The 25,774-nt window shown below is 47.0% G+C and overlaps 1 protein-coding gene and 1 long non-coding RNA gene across 4 annotated transcripts in view; both read right to left on the reverse strand.

Moving 5' to 3' along the window:
* Positions 1 to 25,774, reverse strand: part of LOC310839989 — a 265,711-nt gene that overhangs the window by 50,407 nt on the left and 189,530 nt on the right. The window lies entirely within an intron of this gene.
* Positions 337 to 25,121, reverse strand: SMUG1 (single-strand-selective monofunctional uracil-DNA glycosylase 1). 3 transcript variants are annotated; one of them, XM_083729065.1, is made up of 5 exons: positions 25,086 to 25,098; positions 14,059 to 14,175; positions 12,081 to 12,343; positions 10,866 to 10,964; positions 2,942 to 4,100 (listed from the first exon to the last, which is right to left on the reverse strand). In XM_083729065.1, exons 3-5 carry the CDS (start codon positions 12,330 to 12,332, stop codon positions 3,573 to 3,575), a joined length of 879 nt encoding a protein of 292 aa, XP_083585191.1. In that variant the 5' UTR covers positions 12,333 to 12,343; positions 14,059 to 14,175; positions 25,086 to 25,098; the 3' UTR covers positions 2,942 to 3,572. The 3 variants fall into 3 exon arrangements, with proteins under 3 accessions (XP_083585193.1, XP_083585191.1, XP_083585192.1); XM_083729067.1 differs by lacking the exon at positions 10,866 to 10,964 and having other exon boundaries at positions 337 to 4,100; XM_083729066.1 differs by lacking the exon at positions 14,059 to 14,175 and having other exon boundaries at positions 25,086 to 25,121.

Here is a 25,774-nt window from a genome sequence, read left to right on the forward strand (position 1 = left end):
TAGGCATGACCAGGTTTGCTGATGACAGAGGGTTCCAGCTGGAAAGAGCAAAAAGGGATTGCAAGAGGGTCCAAAACACTTTCTTCATGCTGTGAATGAACATTAAAACGGCAAGTGTGATTCAGTGATGCACATTGGGGTTAAAACATTGCAACTTCACTTCCTGAAGTTATTAATACCGATTTATAGCCGATTACTGCAGTGCTATCAACAGCAAAACAGAGTATTGCACAAAAATGGAAAAATAAAGATTCCCCCTACCATAACTGATTGGTTAAGCGAAACTTGGCAAATCTTAAGGAAAAACCTTCCATACAAGAGAAATGCAATACTAAATAATCAAGAAAATATTTTTTTATTGAGAGTTGCGCCTTGTTTTTACAGTTCGGGAGTTAACAAAGCAAGTGATTTTTTACTTTTAATTTCTTCAAGGTACTATAGAGTTTTGTTGTCTCTCTCTCTCCTCTTCATATGTCATTTCCTTGTTTTTATTCTTTTGCATGAGATATAATAGATTTTGCTGCATATTGTTACAACATAATATTATTACATTTTAAATAAAGGGAAAAGAAAGAGATTTTTTCTGCTTTTTTTTTTGCAACTTCACATATACCTCTTACGAGGTCTGACCAGGAGAGATATATTTGGGTCATAGTGAATAGCTTGATGAAAATGCCAACCCAGTGAGTGGCAGCTTTGAAAAAGGCAAATTCCACAAATTCCACACTAGGTATCATTAGGAAAGAGACAGAAAATGTAATTGTTTTTGAAAATCTATGGTGCAATCACACTTGAAATATTATGAACAGTTCTGGTCGCCTCAGTTCAAAAAGGATATTACAGATTCAGAAACGGAGTACTAAAATGATCAAAGAGGTGGAACAATTCAGAAAAGCCAACAACATTCAGGACTTTTTAGTTCAGAAAAAAAGGAGAGGTGGGGGTGAGGGAACATGAAATATATGCATAAGACACAAATGATGTGCAAGAAGTTGACAGAGAAAACATTTCCTGCTTCTCTCATTACGCTGGAATTCGTGGACATTCAATGAAGCTTAAAGACGGAAGATTCAAGACAGACAAAAGACAGTGCATTTTTACACATTACACAGCTAAACTCTGGAATTTATCTCCAAAATTCAAGTTACATTTAATAAATTTTGCATACTGACAACCCTCTGACATATTCTTAAGTTTGCTAAAGGACAAGCATATATTTCCTGGGGTGTGAGGTAGCTTACAATTTAATCAACAAAAACATAAATGCTCAGTGTTCAAAGGCAGCGCCAACTTTGATATTTTCTCTTTCCATCAGAGAAGGTTATGGAATGCAGAATGTTCTCTTATCACACACCAGAAGCAATGTGGATTCAAAAGAAGTGAACAATCAGCATTAAGCAGAAGATCCAGACAACTGGTTTTAAGGGAGAGCTCTCCCTTGCAGCCGTGAGTTGCCTGCAATTCTTAGTCCTCAAAGGGAAGCCACAGTGGTTTCAGTCTAGTTCAAAATATCTGCTAGCATTGGATATAAACAGGAAGCAAAAGTTCCCACTTTTGTGTTTGGTTATGGAAACCTAACAGAGGTGGGAGGGAACCAAAAGGAATAAGCTGAAATTAATGCCAATTTTCAAAATTAAAAAAAAAAAACAACTGATCATATCAGCTGGACCAGAAATGACTTATGAGCATATGAAGCTGCTTTTACAGACCTAGTTCTCCTTTAAGACTAAAAGAGAAGAGGCCCCACGGGCCACATCTATCCTAGGGGCCAGTCGCTTCTTACCCTGGTGCAAATTCATGGCGAAGATTTTGGCTAACGTGCCTATATACCCCCAAGGACCAAACATGCTGTACCCCAGTGGCTGTTAGTTTCTGTTTGCCACTGAGCAGCTGCTTGGAGTCACAGAACTCTGTTTACATTCCAGGTATTCCAGGCTATTGGAAGTCTCATGGGAGAAGAGAGATGGATGTGACGTTAGTGGTTTCCTGTTTCCTTTGATCAGTTGCTCACTGCTCTCTGCTCTCACAGAGAGAGGATGTATTTTTCTTTGCTCTCTGCGTAGCTTAGAAATAAAGCATAGCATGTAGCCAAACCTCTCGTCTCTTCCCTGTGCTGGAAACTCTGCTGAATAGAATGTGCTTTGGAGCCTCATCAAAGGCTCAAGGTTGTTAATTATTCGTCGGAGGCGATTCCGGAGACTCGGCCGGAAAATGGAGCTTTATCAGCTTGGCCGAGTGGAGATTCCATCAGTGGCATGGTAGCAGGTCCAGGGGTGCCGGGTGGGGAGGGCTGGGTGTGCCGTCCCCCCGAGTGCATTTTCTGGAGGGGGAGTGACTAGGCACCCCCACAAGAGGCTACCATCTTCCTCGCGCCCAGCTGCAGGACATGAGAGTGGAGCGTTTGCCACCCCTCTCCTCGGCTATGCCACATGCAGCTCCACCACAGCGGAGAGAGGCTGCCAGCCTCCCACCTCCATCCCTGGGCCACCCTCTCCGGCCCAGCAGCTCTGGCAAAGAGAGGAGAGTGTGCGTTGTTTCCATACGCTCTGCCCATGAGCAGGCCCCGTGACTTCTTTTGGGGGTGCACACCCCAGTTGAAGTTGCCCGGGAAGCAGCTATGGGGAGGCAGCCCCCACATTGCAGAAGAGCCTCGACCAGACGGCCACTTTGATTGACACCTGCTTGATTTACCTGAACTCTGAGGGCTGTAGCTCAGTGACACGGCACGTCCGCCATACGGAAGATTTTGCACGCAATTCTCCTACATCTCCACTCAGGTGGCAGGTCTTGAACTTAAGAGAACTACACAGAGTAAGCAGAAGGGGGCTTGACCAGTTGCCCACAGCCTTTTCCAACACGGGACCCCCCTTTAATGCAAACATGTGTTTGGGGACCTATTCATTATATACATATTTTTATAATGTGTGTATGGAGGTAGTGCTGGTGTTGACCAATGGACTAGATCAGGAGTAGCCAACATAGTACCCTGTAAGGTGTTGTTGGAGTCTGATTCCCATCAGTAGCACTCAAAATGCCCAATGGTCAGGGATGCTGGGAATTGTAGTCCAAGGCATCTGGAGTGCATCAGGGTGGCTAGTTAAGCCAATGGTTATTAAGACATCTTAATATGTTAACATGCCTCCCCCCACAAAGAACTGAGTTTTGGCAAAAAGCCAGACTGAGCACCCTGGGCCAAAACTCCCCACTTCAATGTCTAACATGAGTTTGATCATGGAGAAACCAGAAGCATCTAGCAGAGTGGAAGCTGCTGCTACAAGATCTGCCAGATATCACCCAAGATGAAGTTTAGCACCAATACGTGGAGATGAAATGGAAACCCAAATTCCAGGAAAGACCCAACGGGAGGCTCCAGAAGAACCTGAAGAAGTGAATTATGAGTATATCTCAGGAGCACAAAAAGAGAGTAGTGTTAAAAAATGGTAGTGTCAACCCAACAATACAACAGTAGCTTTTCTAGCCCAAGCCTGGGCTGGTCCAGAGTCATTGGCACATCCAATGTGATTGGCATGTGAGGCCAAGACACCCAAGGGCAACTGAGGTTCCGCAAGCAATCATTCTACAACGAGGGCCAGCACACCGAGTTCCTCCAGTTTTGCTCGGATGATGGCATCCCAGCCCTTGTTGGCCAGGGGGTTGCGAGGCGATGGGTGCATCACGCCCTCGACTCGCACTGGGATCCCAGCAGCCGACAGGGCCTTGCGGGCCCGCTGCTCGGCAAAGCGCCCCACGCCGATCACCATGTTGACGCCCAAGAGCTTGACGGCTTCGCACAGAGCGTCATCACAGACCTGCAGGAGCTGTTCACGCTTGGCGGCCGGCAGGTCGGCCGGAGTCAAGTTGCGTCCGCTGTGACTAAGAAAGAGGAGCGGGCAGTGGTTGTGAACGAAACAGTGGCGGAAGAACACCTCGGGCTTGGCACACAAGGAGCGGAAGAAGCCCCAGAAGCGGGCTCCGCTCACCTCCGTCTGGGGGCATTCCAGGCCCCGGATAGGTCTCTTGGGATGCTCACTTGGTGGCTTGGAAACCTGCCCGTGGACCTGGAGCCAGTCTCGGACCAGCTTCACCTCTCCAAAGGGCACCTGCAAGGGAGCAAGAACCATCACATGGGAACCAGGATCTGATGGGAAAGTCTGACTCCATAGGATTTGACAGATCTGCATTTACTTTGGGATTTCTGTGGGACTCCCAATTTGTCAGAAAAGGCGCCCCCAAATCAATCTATTTCAGAGAGGAGGGAAGTAAACAAGTTAAAAGACAACGTCCTTAGCAAGTAGCCCCAAGACTAGGCAGATGTAAGGCTTTGGGTAATCTTACCAGTTAGAAACTTTAATAATAACAGCAAGAGAACAAAGAACACATCTCCTAGAAATGGCAGTGCTCCCAATTTAGGATTACACTCCCTTCTATCCGTATTAATCTACGTCACTCCTACGTCTTGTAATCTGAGTTTGTATCCTCTGTGCTTTCTGTTCTGACACTTTCTGAGCTCTTCTTGACCTTGGGCTGAGTGGAGGAATGCTGTCCAGAGACTGTGAAACTGATAACCCTCTCTCTTCCAGTGTTTCTTCTCCTAGCTGTTCCCTATCCAGTATTTCCCAGCTTCTGCCTTCTGAACTATGTCCCTCTGCAAACCACTGTTCGAAATCTATACTGTCCTCTTGCTCCTGGGAAGATTTAGGAGCAGGAGCAGGGGGAAGGGGAGGCTCCCACCATTCAGTGCAGCCCTCCTTAGCACAGTCCCTGAGGAGGCTGTTCAGAGACAAAGAAGAAGACCTCTTCATGGCAAAACCTCCACTAGGGATCTTCACCACAGAGAGAATCCAGATTACTCCATGGGGGTACCACAATTATTTCCTTGCATAGCTGCTCAAGATCACCTCTAGGTCTTCTAATTAGTGCCTGTGAAGACTACATATGCCAGAGGCAGGAAGCTTCTGAATAACAGCTGCTGGAAATCACAATTGGGGAAGCTGTTGCGTTCAGGTCCTGCTAGCGAGATTCCCATAGGGAATTGGCTGCTGTGAGAGGAAGATGCTGGACTAAATAGGCCTCTGGCCTCCTCTGGCAGGACTCTTTTATGTTCTTGTGCCACTATAAGATTCATTTTGGAAGAAAAGCCATATACAGCGGTACCTCAGTTTACGAACTTAATCTGTTCTGAAAGTCCGTTCTTAAACCGAAACCGATCTTAAACTGAGGCGCGCTTTCCCTAACGAGGCCTCCCGTCCCCAGTGCCCTTCCACCGTTTGGCTTCCGTTCTTAGACTGAGGTAAAGTTCGCAAACCGAGACCCTACTTCCAGTTTTGCGGAGTTCGTAAACCAAATAGTTTGTAAACAGGGCTGTTCTTAAACTGAGGTACCACTGTATAAATCAGGCATGGTCCTATTAGCTAGGGATGATGGGAGTTGTAGTCCCAAAACATCTGGAGGGCCAAGTGTACCTATGCCTTGTATAAATAATAATAATAAGTAGGAAAGTCAAGGGTAGATGAATAAAAATGGATGTCTCCTGAGACATGGGGTTTTGGGAATCATTATTAATCTAAGCAGTTTTTGCCAACCTTGGGTCTCCAGCTGTTTTTGGACTACAACTCCCATCATCCCTAGCTAGCAAGACCAGTGGTCAAGGATGATAGGAATTGTATCATCCAAAAACAGCTGGAGACCCAAGGTTGGGAAAAACTGATCTTATACCATGGGTGGTATTCAACTCGATTTTGCTCAGAGCAGACACAATGAAATCAATGGACCTAACTTAGTCCTGGTCATTAGTTTCAACAGGACTCCTCTGAGTGAAACTTAATTGACCCCATGAGTCTTACTTCTGTGTAGTAAACATACATAGGATTGTGAGATGAGCTTACAGGGGACCTGGCTGTGCAGCAAAGTCTTTTGCTTCACAAGCCTTAATTGTGAACAACAGAGACAGGGGCTTCTTCTCTTTTAAATTGTTTTTATTAAAGTTTGTATTGGATGAGAGGCAGGAGCTTCCAGTGCAGGCCAGCTAAATACAGACCTCTCCTCCTGTTTTCCAGCTCAGCCCAGCAGCTGCACTGAAAAGGATCTACTGGTATCTTTTCTTTGGGGAGGGGAGTGGGATAAGCCTTCGTGATGAGAGGCTAATCCATCTATCGTTATCAGACGCTGATCTCCATAAAATTTAAATGCTCACACAGGCCACAAAATGGATTGGGTTTTCAAAAGGCAGGCCAAAGGGAAATAAGAATGGAAGTGACCATGTGTGCAGCACGGAATGGGGCTTTTATGCCATGCATCCAGTCTCTCCACTGGAATGATAAGACTTTGGGATTTAATTCAGTTTTCAAAGAGCATGCAGAATTTCCCAGCCTCTCTAGGTAGAACTAGGAAAAACTCCTCCCCGAACATCCTGGAGAGCCTCTGCCAGTCAGCGTAGATAATATGAAGCTAGATCAGTGTTTCTAAAGTGGGTGATATTGCCCCCTGGGGGGCGCTGGAATGATCCCGGGGGGAGGTAGTAGCCTTGGGTGCAATTGGGAGGAGTTGATTAAAAATAATGGGGTGCTGAAAGCATAAAGAAAGAAGAAATAAAATGTTGAAAAACCATTTGTAAATAATAATAAAAATAAATATAATAATAAATTTAGTAATAACAACAACAACAATAATAATACCCCGCCCATCTGGCTGGGTTTCCCTAGCCGCTCTGGGCTACTCCCAACAGAATAAAAAAGCAATAAAATATCAAACATTAAAAACTTTCCTAAACAGGGCTGCCTTCAGATGTCTTCTGAAAGTCAGATAGTTGTTTATTTCCTTGACATCTGAGGGGAGGGCACCACCACCAAGAAGGCCCTCTGCTTGGTTCCCTGTAACCTCACTTCTACAGTGAGGGAACCGCCAGAAGGCCCTCAGCACTGGACCTCAGTGTCCGGGCTGACTGATGGGGGTGGAGACGCTCCTTCAGGTATCCTGGGCCGAGGCTGTTTAGGGCTGTAAAGGTCAGCACCAACACTTTGAATTGTGCTCGGAAACGTACTGGGAGCCAATGTAGGTCTTTCAGGACATGTTTCATCTGTTGTGCAATGCTGCTTACCGCAAGGTTGAGCCATTGCAGGACGGCAAGAACACCTCTCCTGGATCCTGCGGTCGTGCTACAGGCAAAGGGTTTTCCCAGGCTTAAGTGGAACCTTTTCAGCTTCACCCAGGCCTGGGAAGTGGATCACAGCTTGCCTGCCTCTTTGGTCAAGGGCAGGTGGGCTGTGGCACTGGCCCCAACACTGCGGTGGATTGGACAGAGCTAACAGGCTTCACTCTGGCCCGCCTATAGGTTTTCATAGAATTGTAGAGTTGGAAGGGATCCTAAGGACCATCTAGTCCAACCCGCTGCAAGGCAGGAATATGCAGCTATACCGTATGGGGATCAAACCTGCAACCTTGACATTATCAACACCATAGTCTAACCAACTGAGCTGTAAATAATTTTGTAATTTGAAGCTTCAAGGTGTTTTATTTACAAGAACTATGCTGTAGGATAGGGGTCAGCAAACTTTTAGCAGGGGGCCAGTCCACTGTCCCTCCGACCTTGTGGGGGGCCGGACTATATTTTAGAAAAAAAAGTAAACGAATTCCTATGCCCGACAAATAACCCAGAGATGCATTTTAAATAAAAGTACACATTCTACTCATGTAAAAATATGCTGATTCCCGGACCGTCTGTGGGCCGGATTTAGAAGGCGATTGGGCTGGATCCGGCATCCTACCCATGCTGTAGGATGTAGGTATGCAGAAATAAGGTAAGGTAAAGGGACCCCTGACCATTAGGTCCAGTCGTGACCGACTCTGGGGTTGCAGCACTCATCTCGCTTTACTGGTCGAGGAAGCCGGCATACAGCTTCTGGTCATGTGGCAGAATGACTAAGTTGCTTCTGGCGAACCAGAGCAGCATACAGAAACGCCGTTTACCTTCCCGCTGGAGCGGTACCTATTTATCTACTTGCACTTTGATGTGCTTTTGAACTGCTAGGTAGGCAGGAGCAGGGACTGAGCAACGGGAGTTCATCCCGTCGTGCGGATTCAAACCGCCGACCTTCTGATCAGCAAGCCCTAGGCTCTGTGGGTCCTTTGAATCCATGGCGGGGATTCAAACCGCTGACCTTCTGATCGGCAAGTCCTAGGCTCTGTGGTTTAACCCACAGCGCTATCCGCGTCCCTTGTATGTAGAAATACAGATACATAAAAGAACACAAATTTGTCACTGCATCTTTTTTTTGGTTCGCTTAAAGAAGGTAGATTTCCAGGGGGCAGTGAGTGCTTCCCCCCCCCCCCTGAAATGGGGGCGAAAGGCCAAATAAGTTTGGGAACTTCTGAGCAAGATGGAACAATGGTCTGATCTTCAGCAGCTTTGTCTCAGGGTGCTGAAGATTTTGCTAGAGCCAGTTATAATTCCTAGGATTCCTCAGACGGAGGAGGAATGACTATTAAACCAGCTTGTCTGCAGCGTGGGCAGACCACAGGAAACAGAAGCAGTTGTTTCACTCTCCAGACTAATTCCTGTGTTATCATAGCTTAAGTTAAAGAAACAGCTTTTCCCCCTACACACACAACCTGCTGCCCTTTAGAAGAATTGTGTCACACGAAAGCTCATACCAAGAACTGACTTAGTTGGTCTTTAAGGTGCTACTGGAAGGAATTTTTTTTGTTTTGACTATGGCAGACCAACACGGCTACCTATCTGTAACTGTGTCTACATCCACATTGTAGAGCTAACTGCTTCTACCATCGCGGGGTGGGGAGGGGGGATGAGAGAGAATCAGTCAGTTTACACCTACCCACCTATGCATGTTTCAGCCAGGTCTTCACAATATCGCAGCAAGCACTTTGCCACCCTATCAATTTCCCTACTCCTTTCCTTTCCTGGCTCAGCATCAAAGCAGACGCGAAGCTATTTGTCTGGGTGCTGACTCCGCTACGATGGGACAAGTCAGGACACCCCAGCTCCACCCACGAGGCCCAAGCCACGTGCAGGAAACTAGGGAGATAACAAGGAAGTATCTCCGCTGGAATCGTGCAGTTCGTTCGCACACAAGAGCTGGCCAGGAAGCCCTGCTCTCACCTGGGGTCATTGTATTAACGCCCACCAATGAGTTCCTTCTCACAGACAGGCAACCTGGAGGCCCCACCATCAAAACAAGTTAGAGAGCTGCTGTGATTTTATGTTATACCTATATCTAGCTGCTGTGGTTTGCAACAACAACAGCCTTTAGCACACCAGGTGCTTACACTGCCATTGCCGGACTCGAAGCCATACATTTCCCAAATCTGCAGCACGCAGAATGCACTGGGTTTCACTCCGATGCTAGTCCTACTCCGAGAAGACCCATTAAAATTAATGAACCTCAGTGAGTCATGTCTATTAATTTTAATGGGTCTGTTCTGAGTAGGACTAGCACTGGATGCAACCTGTTTTTTTAAAATTTGTTTTTACAGTGGTGCCTCGCAAGACGAAATTAATCCGTTCCGCAAGTCTCTTCGTCTTGCGAAGCACGGCTATTAGCGGCTTAGCGGCTATTAACGGCTTAGCGGCTTTAAGAAAAAGGAAAAGAACTCGCAAGACGTTTCGTCTTGCGAAGCAAGCCCATAGGGAAATTCGTCTAGCGAAGCAAGGCAAAAACCGAAAAACCCTTTCGTCTTGCGTGTTTTCCGTTTTGCGAGGCATTCGTCTTGCGGGGCACCACTGTATTAAAGGATTTTCATAGATAGCAAGAATACATACAACATCTCTGTTTTCAATTCATAGAGTCCTTTCTGCAGCTCAGTTACATTCGGTGTGGGACACTGCTGTCATATACATTTACCTGTTTTTTGTTAGTTAAATCTGGAGCCACATTTCATTCTTAACAACACACAGAGCCCTTTTAGAATGCTTTCTTTATGGAGCTTCCACAGTGCTGTGATTTTGCCACTTGGGCAGTGCTATGGGAAGGCGCACCAAAAACAGTAACTCACCTAAATCTGCAGGGAGGTGATCTCAATTAGGGGCGGGTAATTCAATCTCATGGAATGTGGGTTAAACCACTGAGCCTAGGGCTTGCCGATCAGAAGGTCGGCAGTTCGAATCCCCACGACGGGGTGAGCTCCCATTGCTCGGTCCCAGCTCCTGCCAACCTAGCAGTTTGAAAGCACATCAAAGTGCAAGTAGATGAATAGGTACCACTCCGGCGGGAAGATAAATGGCGTTTCCATGCTCTGCTCTGGTTTTGCCAGAAGCGGCCTAGTCATGCTGGCCATATGACCCGGAAAAACTGTCTGCAGACAAATGTCGGCTCCCTCGGCCAATAAAGCGAGATGAGCACCACAACCCCCAGATTTGTTAGCAACTGAACTTAACTGTCAGGGGTCCTTTAAAGGTAAAGGTAAAGGGACCCCTGACTGTTTGGTCCAGTCGCGGATGACTCTGGGGTTGCGGTGCTCATCTGACTTTATTGGCCGAGGGAGCTGGCATACAGCTTCCGGGTCATGTGGCCAGCATGACTAAGTTGCTACTGGTGAAACCAGAGCACGGAAACGCCGTTTACCTTCCCGTCGGAGTGGTACCTATTTATCTACTTGTACTTTGACGTGCTTTCAAACTGCTAGGTTGGCAGGAGCAGGGACTGAACAATGGGAGCTCATCCCGTCGCGGGGATTCAAACCGCCGACCTTCTGATCAGCAAGCCTTAGGCTCTGTGGGTCCTTTACCTTTTTTTAATTCAGTCTCTCCTGGCTGGTTAGCAAAATCACCTGCTCTCAGAGAAAGCCAGTTAGGAGGAGGAATGGCTAGAAGTGGTTCATAGAAGTTATTTGGGGGGTTTTCATTCCATTACCTTCCTTCTTCTGGCACACTTGCATGTCTTGCAAGCCACACCAGTGGATCCCTGCCGTACTGTTTGGAAATGGCTGGCATCTTGCAAAATGTGCTTATTCTGAAAGTTGCCCAGAAACGGCGTGAATGGATCGTTTTGCTTGTGGATATATGAGCAGTCCCAACCCATTGCACAGAGAACTGTGTTCTGCAAATGGGGCAGCAAAGACCAGGAACAAAGTAAGCAGCTGCTACAATGGTTTGTCCTGCCTTCACTACTGAGCACACTGCAAGGATGTCTGGGATTGCTCATATGGGCACGTCTGCACAGACAGCGTATAAGGCTCCAATTTCATTCACTCTTACCTGAGACTCCTCTGAACTCAATGGAGCTTACTTCTCGGTTAGAAGTGCATAGGATTGCCCTGCAGCTCAGTCCCAAGTCAGCTGCAGAAAAACCTTGATGTGACTGACAGGGGTGGCAGTTATCCCATTTGTAATATGCATGGGCCTTGTGTATATGGCAGAGGACTTGGGGCCGGCCCTACCGTTAGGCAAAGTTAGGCGTTCACCACAGGCTACAGATTTTAGGCATCATGCAAGTTGTACATTATGATCACTGTACAGTGGAACCTCGGGTTACAGACACTTCATGTTACAGGCGCTTCAGGTTACAGACTCTGTTAACCCAGAAATAGTACCTCAGGTTAAGAACTTTGCTTCAGGATGAGAACAGAAATTGTGCTTCAGCGGTGCAGTGGCAGCAGGAGGCCCCATTAGCTAAAGTGGTACCTCAGGTTAAGAACAGTTTCAGGTTAAGAACGGACCTCCAGAATGAATTAAGTTCTTAACCCGAGGTACCACTGTACTTTTAGTGCCAGGGAGGGCAAAATGGGGATTTTCTGCCTCTGAAAACTTGGCTAGTCTTTTGACTTGATGGGGAGCCAAGGACACGGGCCTGAATTATTTCTTAAAGTTGATCCACATACTAGGCCTTGAAGTCTCATCTGAATATCCTTCCCACTAATCCCTGATGCCTGGAGTCTTGTTGCAACTGCTCCAAGTAATAAAAACAGCACTCTGAACATGTTCAAAGGCCCTCGCTTCCCTATTATTACTACAAGTGGCCCAGGGCTGAGTCCCACAGCCTTAAATAAGAGCTTACGAAGTGAAGCCCTGATGCAGATTAATCCTGTCAAGCTCAAATTCCTCTACCCACCTCGGCTTGCCTTCTTACCCCAGTCTGGGCCATTCCAAAAGGCCCTGGGTTCATACCAAGAAACAGCACCTCCTTGCGGAACTGACAGTATCGACGCACGTAATTTTCGTGGGGCTCCCAGGCGTATTCCAAGGGGTTGTAAACGTACTTGACGGGCTCGAGGAAGCTGAGCTCCTTCAGGCGGAGTGTCTGCTCTCGCTCTATGCGAAGAAACTGCTCGGCCAAGCCATCGCCCTCGAAAAAGCTCATGGGAGCCTCTGAGGAGTTCATCGGAGCTCTGCCTGGTAAATGAGAAAAGCAGAGGTTGGATGGCCATCTGCCATGGATGCTTTAGTTGAGATTCCTTCATTGCAGGGGGGTTGGACTAGATGACCCTTGGGGTCTCTTCCAACTCTACAATTCTATGATTCCTGGGCCAAGAATGGATGGCTGAGTCATGGGATATGGGCTATACAGCTATGATACATTAGGTTCCACATTCTGCTGGTGGAGATGTGCGTTCTTTGGAGGCAGATCAAGCCAGCCTAATTTCTCACTGGATCACAAGCACATCAGCTTAAAATTCTTCATAAAGACCTTGGCAGCTTTGACAAGTGAAATGGCAGGCTGTACCCTGTGTGGTAAGGGACGCGGGTGGCGCTGTGGGTTAAACCACAGAGCCGAGGGCTTCCTGATCAGAAGATCGGCGGTTCAAATCCCACGACGCGGTGAGCTCCCGTTGCTCGGTCCCTGCTCCTGCCAACCTAGCAGTTCGAAAGCACAACAAAGTGCAAGTAGATAAATAGGTACCACTCCGGCGGGAAGGTAAACCGTGCGCTGCTCTGGTTCGCCAGAAGCAGCTTAGTCATGCTGGCCACATGACCCGGAAGCTGTCTGCAGACAAACGCCAGCTCCCTCGGCCTATAGAGCGAGATGAGCGCCGCAACCCCAGAGTCATCCACGACTCGGCCTAATGGTCAGGGATCCCATTACCTTTTACCCTGAGTGGTACCTTAACAATTCATGCCTGTGTGTTTTTGGCTATGGGCACTAGCCGGTGGATGCATTCATTCCATTGTCCACTCACATATGAAACTTCTAGAGACCCTGGATAAGAGGTCAGGAATCTGTACACTGAAGAATGACAACACTAGTAACTATAAATTAACAGGGCATTCCTGCACAAGAAAACAAAGCAAGTTTGGGTAGGAATAATAATAGTTGTTGTTGTTGTTTATACCCTGTCCATCTGGCTGGGTTTCCCCAGCCACTCTGGGCAGCTCCCAACAGAATATTAAAAACACGATAAAAATCAAACACTAAAAACTCCCCTAAACAGGTCTGCTTTCAGATATCTTCTAAAAGTCAGATAGTTGTTTATTTCCTTGACGTCTGATGGGAGGGCATTCCACAGGGAGGGTGCCACTACTGAGAAGGCCCTCTGCCTGGTTCTCTGGAACAGGCAAGAGACCATAGTTCAGGAGAAGAAGAGACCATAGTTCAGAGGAAGAATACTTGCTTTGCAGGCAAAGCTTCCCATGTTCAGTGCGGGGATCTCCGTTTTTAAAAAGGCTCTCGGGTAGCACACTATGCAAAAGCCTCTCTGCTTAAGAACTGTTGCTAGAGCCAGCGTATAAGAGAATACAGTGGTACCTCGGGTTACATACGCTTCAGGTTACAGACTCCGCTAACCCAGAAATAGTGCTTCAGGTTAAGAACTTTGCTTCAGGATGAGAACAGAAATTGTGCTCCGGGGGCGCGGCAGTAGCAGGAGACCCCATTAGCTAAAGTGGTGCTTCAGGTTAAGAACAGTTTCAGGTTAAGTACGGACCTCCGGAACGAATTAAGTACTTAACCCGAGGTACCACTGTAATGGGCAAATAGTCTGACCTTGTAGAAGGCAGCTTTCTATGTTCCTGACAGGTATTGGAATGCAGGGAGTATTTAGGTAAATAGGGATGGCTGGAGCATTTGCACACACGTGTAATAAAATAAATTCTGTTCTTGCTCCACTTACCTGGCTGAGTCTTTTCTTGAGAAGCCAGGAGACACCCTAGAAGCACACTCCCAACACTTGGCTTCAGCAACGTGGCAGCATGTCATGAAACTGTTTCTTATCACCCACTGAAGTGCTCTGTTGAAAGACAGGGAAACATGATGGTTTGATTTTTCAAAAGCTATTTTGGCTCCAGTATTTTACCTTAACAGGATATTTTTACATTATATTCAATTAGTGCTGGAGCACTTGGCTTTTAGTAGTGTTTTAAAATAACGCTTTGAAGGCTTTTCATGTTGTAAGGTGTTGAATTGTATTTTATTATACCTGACCTGTGGCTTATAAGCAAACCACTTTGGGGAAATGTGCTTTTTTAAAATAAAAAAAAGCAGTACACAAGTTTACTAAATAAAACTATTTCCTAATGTGAAAACACATAAACTATTAAATATGGTCTCGCCTTGTAACAATGGCTGGTAGTTCTTTGTTTCACCTTAAGATAAATTATATCCTTTGTTTCAGAAATTTCGTAACAGCATCTTCACTGAGGTTTTGCTATGATGTGAATGAATTTCAGTTTGTTCATACAGCTGAAAGTTTGTCATTTAAACCATCTTAAGTAGGTAAAGGTTTGCTAACTTTTTCTGGAAGAATGGTTCAACATCTGCATACAACAGAGGGAAATGCAACAGATATCACTTTCCCCAATTGCTGCATCTCCATGGTAGGAAATAGTATCACCAGTTGAATTTCTGCCCACTATACAGGTGTTTAAAGCACTTGGAGGGGGTCATGGAGTAGCAAGCTGAAATTGGTTGACCATCCTATCCAACTACCCCTTGAAGCAGAACTCAGACCGAATTCTACCTGCCTGCATTCCCTTGTCTTCTCCAGCCACCCAGTCTCTTATAAGTACCGGGTCCTGCCTCGTAAATGGTAAAACTCTGTATGTCACACCTCAATCCATTGCAGCCTATTCCTTAACAGCCTTATTTCTTACCCCACCGAGTGGATGAGCGATTTCTATCATAGCTCTGCTTACAAGTGAACCAGGCGAGGCCTCCAAATATATTCCTCCACGGGGAATGTTCCTTTTATTGCCTTTTTTATTACCATAATTAGTAAAGCATTCACTCAAGATACAAAACATTACTGTAAATAACCTATAAATGCTCTGTGCTGTGATTAAAGAAAGACAACCACCTCCACACGTGTGCTCACTTGCAATCTTGGAGAGAGAGAGAGAAAATAAAACTCAAGAGTCACAATTCAGCAGAGAGAAAATTAGCTCACAAAGGGCTCGCTGGCAGGTGAATACTGGGAGTCTGAACATTGACTGGGCCATAAGCCAAGCTCTTTGCTCCTGCTCTGTGTGCCCCTTTGCCTCCAAAATAACTCCACATTTGCATCCCCCAAACTCAAAGGTATGTAAGCTAAGAGTTGACTGTTTTATTTTACATGGGGCCACACTCCGCACCAAATCTAGGATCAGATTTGGAGCTTTTGCAGGATCTAGAACAGGGATGGAGCACCCATTGGCCCAACAGATGTTGCTGTTCTACAGTTCCCATCACCTCTGACTGTTGGCCATGTTGGCTGGAGCTGATAGGAGATGGAGTGTGACCACATCTGGTGACACACAGCTGCCCCGTTCCTAGTCTAGATTGTTTTTAGCAAGGAGTCGTACAGCAGCGGTAGGGTAGCACTGACCAATCAAACAGTCCAAGCACTCAGTTGGGGCGGCACAGATTTGGGTAAGTTTCTTCAGAAATGATCTGAGAGACACTCAGGGGTGTACTCTGTAGGGGCCTCTCTCTGCAATATTTGAACCTTCCTCCCCAAGTTTTTAGTTTCCCAATTAAAAGAAAACATCTACCCTCTTTACTTAGTAAATATATAGGGGCAAACAAGTTGACGGCACACTGCTCAGGTCATTACTTAAGAAATATGCCTAATGCCCTTCTGCTGTTGTTGGCACGGCTTTTCCCATCATCTCCGGGACATAATTCACTTCTGAATGTACTCACTATACCAGTGTTTCCCAACCGGTGTTCCGCGGCACACTAGTGTGCCGCGAGACTTTGCCTGGTGTGCCGTGGGAGGGAGGCGGGCTCCATGTGCTTAGAGCAACAGGCTGCCGCCCCAAGCCTCGCGCGCCCGACGGGAGCTCCTGCCGGGCGCGCAAGGCTTGCAGACACTCGCCCGAAGCACGGGGCACCCTCCGGAGGGCTCCGCGTGCTTCGGGCAACAGGCTGCCGCCCCAAGCCTCGCGCGCCCAGCGGGAGCTCCTGCCGGGCGCGCAGGGTTGCAGACACTCGCCGGAAGCACGGGGAGCCCTCCGTAGGGCTCCCTGTGCTTCGGGCAACAGGCTGCCGCCCCAAGCGGCATATAGTCAATATAGGCACAGAGTTAATTTTTTAAACATTTTCTAATGGTGGTGTGCCTCGAGATTTTTTTCATGAAACAAGTGTGCCTTTGCCCAAAAAAGGTTGGGAAACACTGCACTATACACACTTCCCTGCCACTCTTACCCATGCCTCTTCATGGTTTTCCCAAAAGAATTCTAGGATCTGTAGTTAGTTTAGGATGCTGAATGTTGTTCCTTCCAAGAGCTATAATTCTCAGAGTTCTTCTGGGAACAGAATAGGGACCTCCTAACAAATCTCAGCATCCCTAACAAACCACAACTCACACAATAGCCTGGGGGAAGCCATGGTTGTTTAATGTGGCCTCATAGCTCTTTAGATGTATGGCATGAATGTGACCTTAGAATTCAGAAGGGAAGAGAATGGGGAAATACTAGGGTTGGTTGACTCTGCCTATTGTTGGCTGTGGTTACGTCTGCCATTGGTTCTGGCTCCACCTCTTCTTCGTCTCCCTGACTTCTGCTCTGCCACTCTCAATGGGCACCGCCCACCACTGGTAATAGGGGTCTTGTCAATGAGAGTTGCAAAACTGCACCCACTTTTGCTTGTTTCACCTCACCACCTGCAGGCAGGAACATCCACACACCCCCATCTGAAGAACACTGGCCGAGCAAAGATATTATTCTTATTCTTATTCTTATTCTTATTCTTATTATTACTCACCCATGGATCAACCATACCAGACCCTCCAAATGTCCGTATTTTCCAAGGGAAGTCCCAGATTTACAGAAGCTGCCCCGGTTTCTGACTTGATCCCAGAATGTCTCCACTTTTCTTTAGGATGTCCCTATTTTCATTGGAGGGTATGGAGTTAAGCAACCCCTGAGCCAAGGAGATAAGTAACTATACCACCTTTAGAAGTCATCTGAAGGAGATAGATAGATAGATAGATAGATAGATAGATAGATAGATAGATGATAGATAGACAGACAGACAGACAGACAGATAGATAGATAGATGAGATAAGATGAGATGGAAGCTGCCCAGAGTGGCTGGGAAAACCCACTCAGATGGGTGGGGTAATAATAATAATAATAATAATAATAATAATAATAATAATGGAATAGGGTATTCCAATTTTCTTTGGAGAAATGTTGGAGGGTAAGGTATACAGTGCTGAGACTGAGGCTTGATTGATCTATTGGGACCACAGCAGGGCAATGCATTGAATCATAGAATCATAGAGTTGGAAGAGACAAGGGCCATCGAGTCCAACCCCCTGCCAAGCAGGAAACACCATCAGAGCACTCCTGACATATGGTTGTCAAGCCTCTGCTTAAAGACCTCCAAAGAAGGAGACTCCACCACACTCCTTGGCAGCAAATTCCACTGTCGAACAGCTCTTACTGTCAGGAAGTTCTTCCTAATGTTTAGGTGGAATCTTCTTTCTTGTAGTTTGGATCCATTGCTCCGTGTCCGCTTCTCTGGAGCAGCAGAAAACAACCTTTCTCCCTCCTCTATGTGACATCCTTTTATATATTTGAACATGGCTATCATATCACCCCTTAACCTCCTCTTCTCCAGTCTAAACATGCCCAGCTCCCTTAGCCGTTCCTCATAGGGCATCGTTTCCAGGCCTTTGACCATTTTGGTTGCCCTCCTCTGGACACGTTCCAGTTTGTCAGTGTCCTTCTTGAACTGTGGTGCCCAGAACTGGACACAGTACTCCAGGTGAGGTCTGACCAGAGCAGAATAGAGTGGCACTATTACTTCCCTTGATCTAGATGCTATACTCCTATTGATGCAGCCCAGAATTGCATTAGCTTTTTTAGCTGCTGCGTCGCACTGTTGGCTCATGTCAAAGTTTGTGGTCAACCAAGACTCCTAGATCCTTCACATGTATTGCTCTCAAGCCAGGTGATGAATGGAAGTCCTAACCCCCGCCCTGTCCTGCCCTGTGAAGAATGCCCTGTCAGCTACCCATGGTCTGCCTAGGCACTAATCAAACCTTCTATCATGCTGCTACAAACACCCACACTCCCATCATGCCTATATGCCCTGCAGGTCGGCACACATGTACATTTCTGGTCATGCAGGCACAACTCCTCTCTGCATAGACATTGTTTTCCAAAGCATCCATGAGGACCAGGCGCTTGGTCTTTCAATAAACTGAACATTCAAGAGTCTCACAGTGCTCTCCTAAAGAGTCCATGCTTCCCCCTTGATCACAGTCAGCTACGTGTTTTTTTTTTGGGGGGGGGGGGGAAACGCTGCAAAGGGGAAAGGAGCAAATCCAAAAATTATCTGGGAGGAAAGGGAGACCCACTTGCTCCACACTTTCCTCGGAGGGGCAATGTGTGAAAATGGGGCCCTCCCTCTCCTTAGCCTTATTTCAAATCCTCAGAAGGAACGTCATCTCATAAAAGCCACGGCTGCTGAGAGATTTAATTGCCTTGCCAACTGCACGGGGTGTAAATCTACGAAGCTCCGGATGTTAACAGCCTGAGAACTCCGTGCTCCCAGAGCACAAATTAACAGCATCCCATTCGCAGGCAGTGGCATCCCAGCATGCCTGAGCATTTAACAAGGGGCTTGGGAGAAGGGGGTGGAGAGCAGGAGGGCATCTCCCCTACAAAGGGTCATTTGAGGGGTTGCATTTCCTCAGCAGGTGAATAGGATTGTCCTGGTCTCAAGTTTCTACAGTAAAACTTCCCAGTGATCCTTCTATACCCACCACAGGAGCACGTTCACATTATCAGTGTTCCAGATGAGAAGGGAAGTACCTCTTAAAACCGGAGAAGTGGAGAGAAAGAACACTTTGGTCATCTTTTTATGATGAGAGTTGAAGTCATCATCATCCACAACATGCCCTCCTAGTGCTAATGGGTTTGTTTGCTCATTCCATTTGTATCCCACCTTTCCTCACAACCACCCTGTGAGGTAGGTTTGGCTGACTGACCGACGGGCACAAGGTTACCCTGTGAGTTTTACAGCTGAGAAGGGATTTGAACCCTGGTCTCCATGGTTTGGAATGTGGGTGGCGCTGTGGGTTAAACTACGGAGCCTAGGACTCGCCGATCAGAAGGTTGGTGGTACGAATCCCCATAACAGAGTGAGCTCCTGTTGCTCGGTCCCAGCTCCTGCCAACCTAGCAGTTCAAAAGCACAACAAAGTGCAAGTAGATAAATAGGTACCGCTCCGGCGGGAAGGTAAACAGCATTTCCGTGAGCTGCTGTGGTTCACCAGAAGCGGCTTAGTCATGCTGGCCACATGACCCAGAAGCTGTACGCCGGTTCCCTCAGCCAATAAAGCGAGATGAGCGCCGCAACCCCAGAGTCAGTCACGACTGGACCTAATGGTCAGGGGTCCCTTTACCTTTACCTCCCAGGTCTTAGCCCAACCCTCTGGCCACTAACTCACAACAGGCATGGCAACTAACTTAGCATGGCACTGAATCAACAGTTGCCACTCTTTTAAGGGACAGAGACAGGTGAAGCTTTACCTGTTGGATTTGTGCCAGCTGTGTTGCTCTTAAAAGCACGGGGCCTCTGTCCAATTAAAAAAAGAAAGTGGCAGCTGTTTTGCAACTAGCACCAGAGCTGTATTTGTTCAATGTAGCTGAAGGAACACCAACTCTGTACAGTACTTAAGGAGAAAGAGCTCACAAGTGCACCAGGAGCCACTGAGATTTTCCATTCATTGGTTAAGTTTTTAAAACTGGAAAGGATAGCAGCAGGGACTTAATATTTGTATACTATAATAAAAAAATGCGTAGATTTGCGATATCCATGACCAATTTCACACATGCCACACAGCACAATCGACACCCCCAGACCCCTGGCTCTCTGTTGGAATGCATGTGCTTGTAATCACTTTTTTTAAACTGATTGATGGACATGAAGGAATGTGGATTTTAAATGGTATTTCAACCATCCAGTCCCCCAGTCTGGTCTCTGGTGAAACTGATAACTTTGGGGGAAATCTTTTGACAATTTCACTGGTGGGGTGGTCGTTTTCCCTGCCCCACCCTTAAACCCCCCCCCCCCCCACACACACACACAAAGCCATCTCTGGTGCATAAGACACTATTTTTAGTTTTTAAAAGACTGACATTTATAAGTCACTAACCTCCCTGCTGCAGTTCTGCCAAAATTAAGGAAAAGGAAAGTTGAAAGAAATCAGTATTGGGTGAAATTGACAAGCTTTCTCCAACCTTGTCTGTTTTCACCAGAGAGGAGTATATAGAGAATTTTCAGGAATTTACTTTTTTTATCAGAACTCTCAGGTTGAACTGCTACTGTCAGTGAGAAAAGACCAAAAACAATATTGAGCACATCACTCTGCTCTTTATCTTCTTTTTTAATGCTTTTAGCTCTCATGGGTATATGATCTGATCTGATCGAATCAACCTTCATTTTTTAAAAGGCATGTTTCTAGCACTCATGGTTCAATGTGCATTGCAGGGGGGTTAGACTAGATGACCCTTGGTGACCCTTCCAACCCTACAATTCTGGGATTCTATGAACATTTGGTAAAACAATCTCAAAAGCCAGAGGAGCTGCTGATCAAGATTTGCAGAAAGGAACAAGCAGAAATTCAATGCCCCTCCCCATGATAATTGCAAATGCAAAATTAACTGCAATGTTAATTATGCAGAACATTATGCTTTAAAAAAAAAAAAAAAAAAAACACCTGAAAATTAGTTGAAAACACGTAGTTTCTCCCCTTGCAGGGTTTGGTTAGCTTGACACAGAATTTTGATTTTTAAGCTTAAAGTTCTCATTTTCCTCCTTAGAAGTTGGCCAACTTACGCATGAACCTGAAAGGGTCGCCCGACTTTAGGATGAACAGGTCAGAGTACAGTTAACATAGCAAGTTAATGAAATATATGGAGCAAGCAGGTCCTTCACATTTGAAGCCCTTCACGGTTTGTGTTTGCCAGGACAGAACGGAAGGCATTCCGGTCCCCTAATTTTCACCATGCCAGCTTCAGGAAATCCACGGGACTTGGGACCAAAGACTGCCACAACTCCATCCCCACAATGCTTCAGGGCTTTACACTGCTGGTAGTTACTGCCCACTTAGGTGGAGACAGACTTGCTGGTACAGCAGGCAGACATACACACATACACACACACACATATAATAATAATAATAATAATAATAATAATAATAATAATAATAATAATTTATTATTTATACCCCGCCCATCTGGCTGGGCCTCCCCAGCCACTCTGGGCGGCTTCCATAGAAACCAAAAATACAGTAAAATATCACACGTTAAAAACTTCCCTGAACAGGGCTGCCTTAAGATGTCTTCTGAATGTCAGGTAGTTGTTTATCGCTTTGATATCTACTGGAAGGGCGTTCCACAGGGCGGGCGCCACTACCGAGAAGGCCCTCTGCCTGGTTCCCTGTAGCTTTGCTTCTCGCAATGAGGGAACCGCCAGAAGGCCCTCGGCGCTGGACCTCAGCGTCCGGGCAGAATGGTGGGGGTGGAGACGCTCCTTCAGGTATACTGGACCGAGGCCGTTTAGGGTTTTAAAGGTCAGCACCAACACTTTGAATTGTGCTCGGAAACGTACTGGGAGCCAATGTAGGTCTTTCAAGACCAGTGTTATGTGGTCTCGGCGGCCGCCCCCAGTCACCAGTCTAGCTGCCGCATTCTGGATTAGTTGTAGTTTCCGAGTCACCTTCAAAGGTAGCCCCACGTAGAGTGCATTGCAGTAGTCCAAGCGGGAGATAACCAGAGCATGCACCACTCTGGCGAGACAGTCCGCAGGCAGATAGGGTCTCAGCCTACGTACCAGATGGAGCTGGTAAACAGCTGCCCTGGACACAGATTTGACCTGTGCCTCCATGGACAGCTGTGAGTCCAAAATGACTACAATCCAACGGTGGCCCTCTCTGCCAACTGGAGAGGCAAATGCACACCACCCAACCCCATCAGCCATCAACATGGCGGGGTAGAATTGCATTTTTAATCCTGCTGAAGATTGCAACCTTAAAGATACAGAAGTGCCACTGATCACCCAAGGCTACTTTCAAATTCTTAACATCTGGGTCAAGGCGACGCAAGCCCCCTCCAGTTTCCCTGGCCTGTATTTGCTTTCTGCTGCCCATTCCTTAGCCTTGAACTGATGCCATTCTAAAAAATAAAAGTCAGCATGGTGTAACTGTTAGACCTTGGGCAACAGAATTTGAATCCCAAGCCAACCAGGAAGCTTGGGCCCGTGTCTGCCTCGTAGCCTAACCTACCTCAAAGGTTTAGTTACAGGTAGGTAGCCGTGTTGGTCCCCTTCATGGATCACTGCCTTGCAGTGGTGAAGGGGCTTGAATAACTCAAAGAAGCTATGAGCTATGCTGTGCAGGGCTACCCAAGATGGACAGGTCATAGTGGAGAGTTTTGACCAAACGTGATCCACCTAGAGCAGGAACCAGCAAGCCACTCCAGTATCCCTGCCAAGAAAACTCCATGGACTTGAATTATGGTGCTGGAGGAGACTCTTGAGAGTCCCATGGACTGCAAGAAGATCAAACCTCTCCATTCTGCAGGAAATCAGCCCTGAGTGCTCACTGGAAGGACAGATCGTGAAGCTGAGGCTCCAATACTTTGGCCACCTCCTGAGAAGAGAAGACTCCCTGGAAAAGACCCTGATGTTGGGAAAGATGGAGGGCACAAGGAGAAGGGGGCGACAGAGGACGAGATGGTTGGACAGTGTTCTTGAAGCTACCAGCATGAGTTTGCGGGAGGCAGTGGAAGACAGAAGTGCCTGGCGTGCTCTGGTCCATGGGGTCACGAAGCGTCGGACATGACTAAATGGCTAAACAACAACAGCCGTGTTGGTCTGCCATATTCGAAACAAAAATAATAATAATAAATTCCTTCCAGTAGCACCTTAGAGACCAACTAGTGTGCATGCACACGATAGCTCAAACCAATAACAAACTTAATTGGTCTCTAAGGTGCTAAGGAGGGACGCAGGTGGCGCTGTGGGTTAAAGCCTCAGCGCCTAGGACTTGCCGATCAAAAGGTCGGCGGTTCGAATCCCTGCAGCGGGGTGCGCTCCCGCTGCTCGGTCCCAGCGCCTGCCAACCTAGCAGTTCGAAAGCACCTCCGGGTGCAAGTAGATAAATAGGGACCGCTTACCAGCGGGAAGGTAAACGGCGTTTCCGTGTGCGGCTCTGGCTCGCCAGAGCAGCGATGTCACGCTGGCCACGTGACCCAGAAGTGTCTTCGGACAGCGCTGGCCCCTGGCCTCTTGAGTGAGATGGGCGCACAACCCCAGAGTCTGTCAAGACTGGCCCGTACGGGCAGGGGTACCTTTACCTTTACCTTTAAGGTGCTACTGGAAGGAATTTATTATTATTATTATTTTGTTTCGACTACCTCGAAGGGTTGTTGTGAGGGTACAGTGGAGAGGGGGAGAATCATGGGTGTTCCTTGGAGGAAAGCCGGGGTATGAACCCAACAATAAATAAAATAAAAGCCACAATGGTGACAGATAAAAGGGAAAGACAAAAGGAAATAGTTGGCAGCAGCCAACCCTCCGAGACTCAGGCGAGATACTGCAGGGTGATTTGAGGACGCAGTGGCCAAAAATAGATACCAGAGGATACAGCAGTTTGGGGCTATAAGGATATACTGCTAACAAAGGAACCTCCATGTTCAAAGGAAGTATACCTGAGATTAGCAGACGCTGGAGACAAAGAACAGGGGAGGCAGCTGCCTAAATCATGCCTTGCTTGTGAACGTCCTGAGGACAACGGACTGGATGCCGTTGGGTTGCAAAGATGCCGGATTAGATTATCATGGATGTTTGGTGTGATTTAGCCATTACTCTCTTGGGCTCCATGGTCACTGCAGATGGTGACAGCAGCCGCAAAATTAAAAGATGCCTGCTTCTTGGGAGAAAAGCAATGACAAACCTAGACAGCATCTTACAAAGCAGAGACATCACCTTGCCAACAAAGGTCCGTATAGTTCAAGCTATGGTTTTCCCAGTAGTGATGTATGGAAGTGAGAGCTGGACCATAAAGAAGGCTGATCGTCGAAGAATTGATGCTTTTGAATTATGGTGCTGGAGGAGACTCCTGAGAGACCCATGGACTGCAAGAAGATCCAACCTCTCCATCTGAAGGAAATCAGCCCTGAGTGCTCACTGGAAGGACAGATCCTGAAGCTGATACTTTGGCCACCTCATGAGAAGAGAAGACTCCCTGGAAAAGACCCTGATGTTGGGAAAGATGGAGGGCACAAGGAGAAGGGGACGACAGAGGACGAGATGGTTGGACAGTGTTCTCAAAGCTACAAACATGAGCCTGACCAAACTGCGGGAGGCGGTGGAAGACAGGAGTGCCTGGCGTGCTCTGGTCCATGGGGTCACGAAGAGTCGGACACGACTAAATCACTAAACAACAACAAAAGCCACTACTTTCTCGTTATCCGCGGAGCGCTTTGCACCCCGACAGGTGGAAAATTAGCTTTGCAAGCCAAAAATGTTTTAATTTAAACAGTTAAAAAAACAAAAGAGGGTGAATGTCGTCTTTTTCTCACCCCATCTGCACCACCTCCCCACCTCCATGATTATACTTTATTGTCTAAATTATTCCAATGAAAGCTGAATGAATGAACCCCCACCCCCACCCCCCCTCCGCAGACTCCCGGTCTACTTTACCTACAATGCTCGGTTCGGGCCACGCGCCTCTCCCATTTCCTGTGCGGTGGCTGCTGGGAGCTGTAGTCTTTCCCCTCCAGCAATACCCCGAGCAGTTAGGAGGGGCCATCCTCCTCAACACAGCAACTCCCAGCATCCTCCTGAAGAAAACAGGAGCTTGCGAGATCTCCGGGGAAATGTAACGCCTACGGAAGCGAAAGGCAGGAGGGGGGTTGGAATGAATGGAGGTGAGCGAGGCATGAATGGAGCTAGGAACGAGCCCGGAATTTGCAAACGGCAGGGGTGCATCTGAGCATGTGCAGAGAGCTAGTTCACTGCTTTGTGGATCAGCTATCACAATAAGTGAATGAGCGCTGTTTAGGCTAGACTGGAGGCCGTGTCTTCCATCCACGTAGCGTTCAGTCCTTGGGTCCAACAGTATAAATACAGTCGAGATTAGATAGATATAGATAGATAGATAGATAGATAGATAGATAGATAGATAGATAATTTGACACATTTTGACTGCTACCAAAGGAGGCATACTCCAAAACGTACACAAAAGCTTATACCAAGAACATAGTTGGACTCTAAGGTGCTACTGGACAATTTTTTAATTTTTTTATATATTTCAACTTTATCCGACCAGCACGGCTACCTACCTGAGTATAAATACAGGCAGACATAATTGATCTTCGAAATAAACCCAGATAC

The sequence above is a fragment of the Podarcis gaigeae genome, assembly GCF_964106915.1.
Source record: "Podarcis gaigeae genome assembly, chromosome: 2".
NCBI lineage: Eukaryota > Metazoa > Chordata > Lepidosauria > Squamata > Lacertidae > Podarcis > Podarcis gaigeae.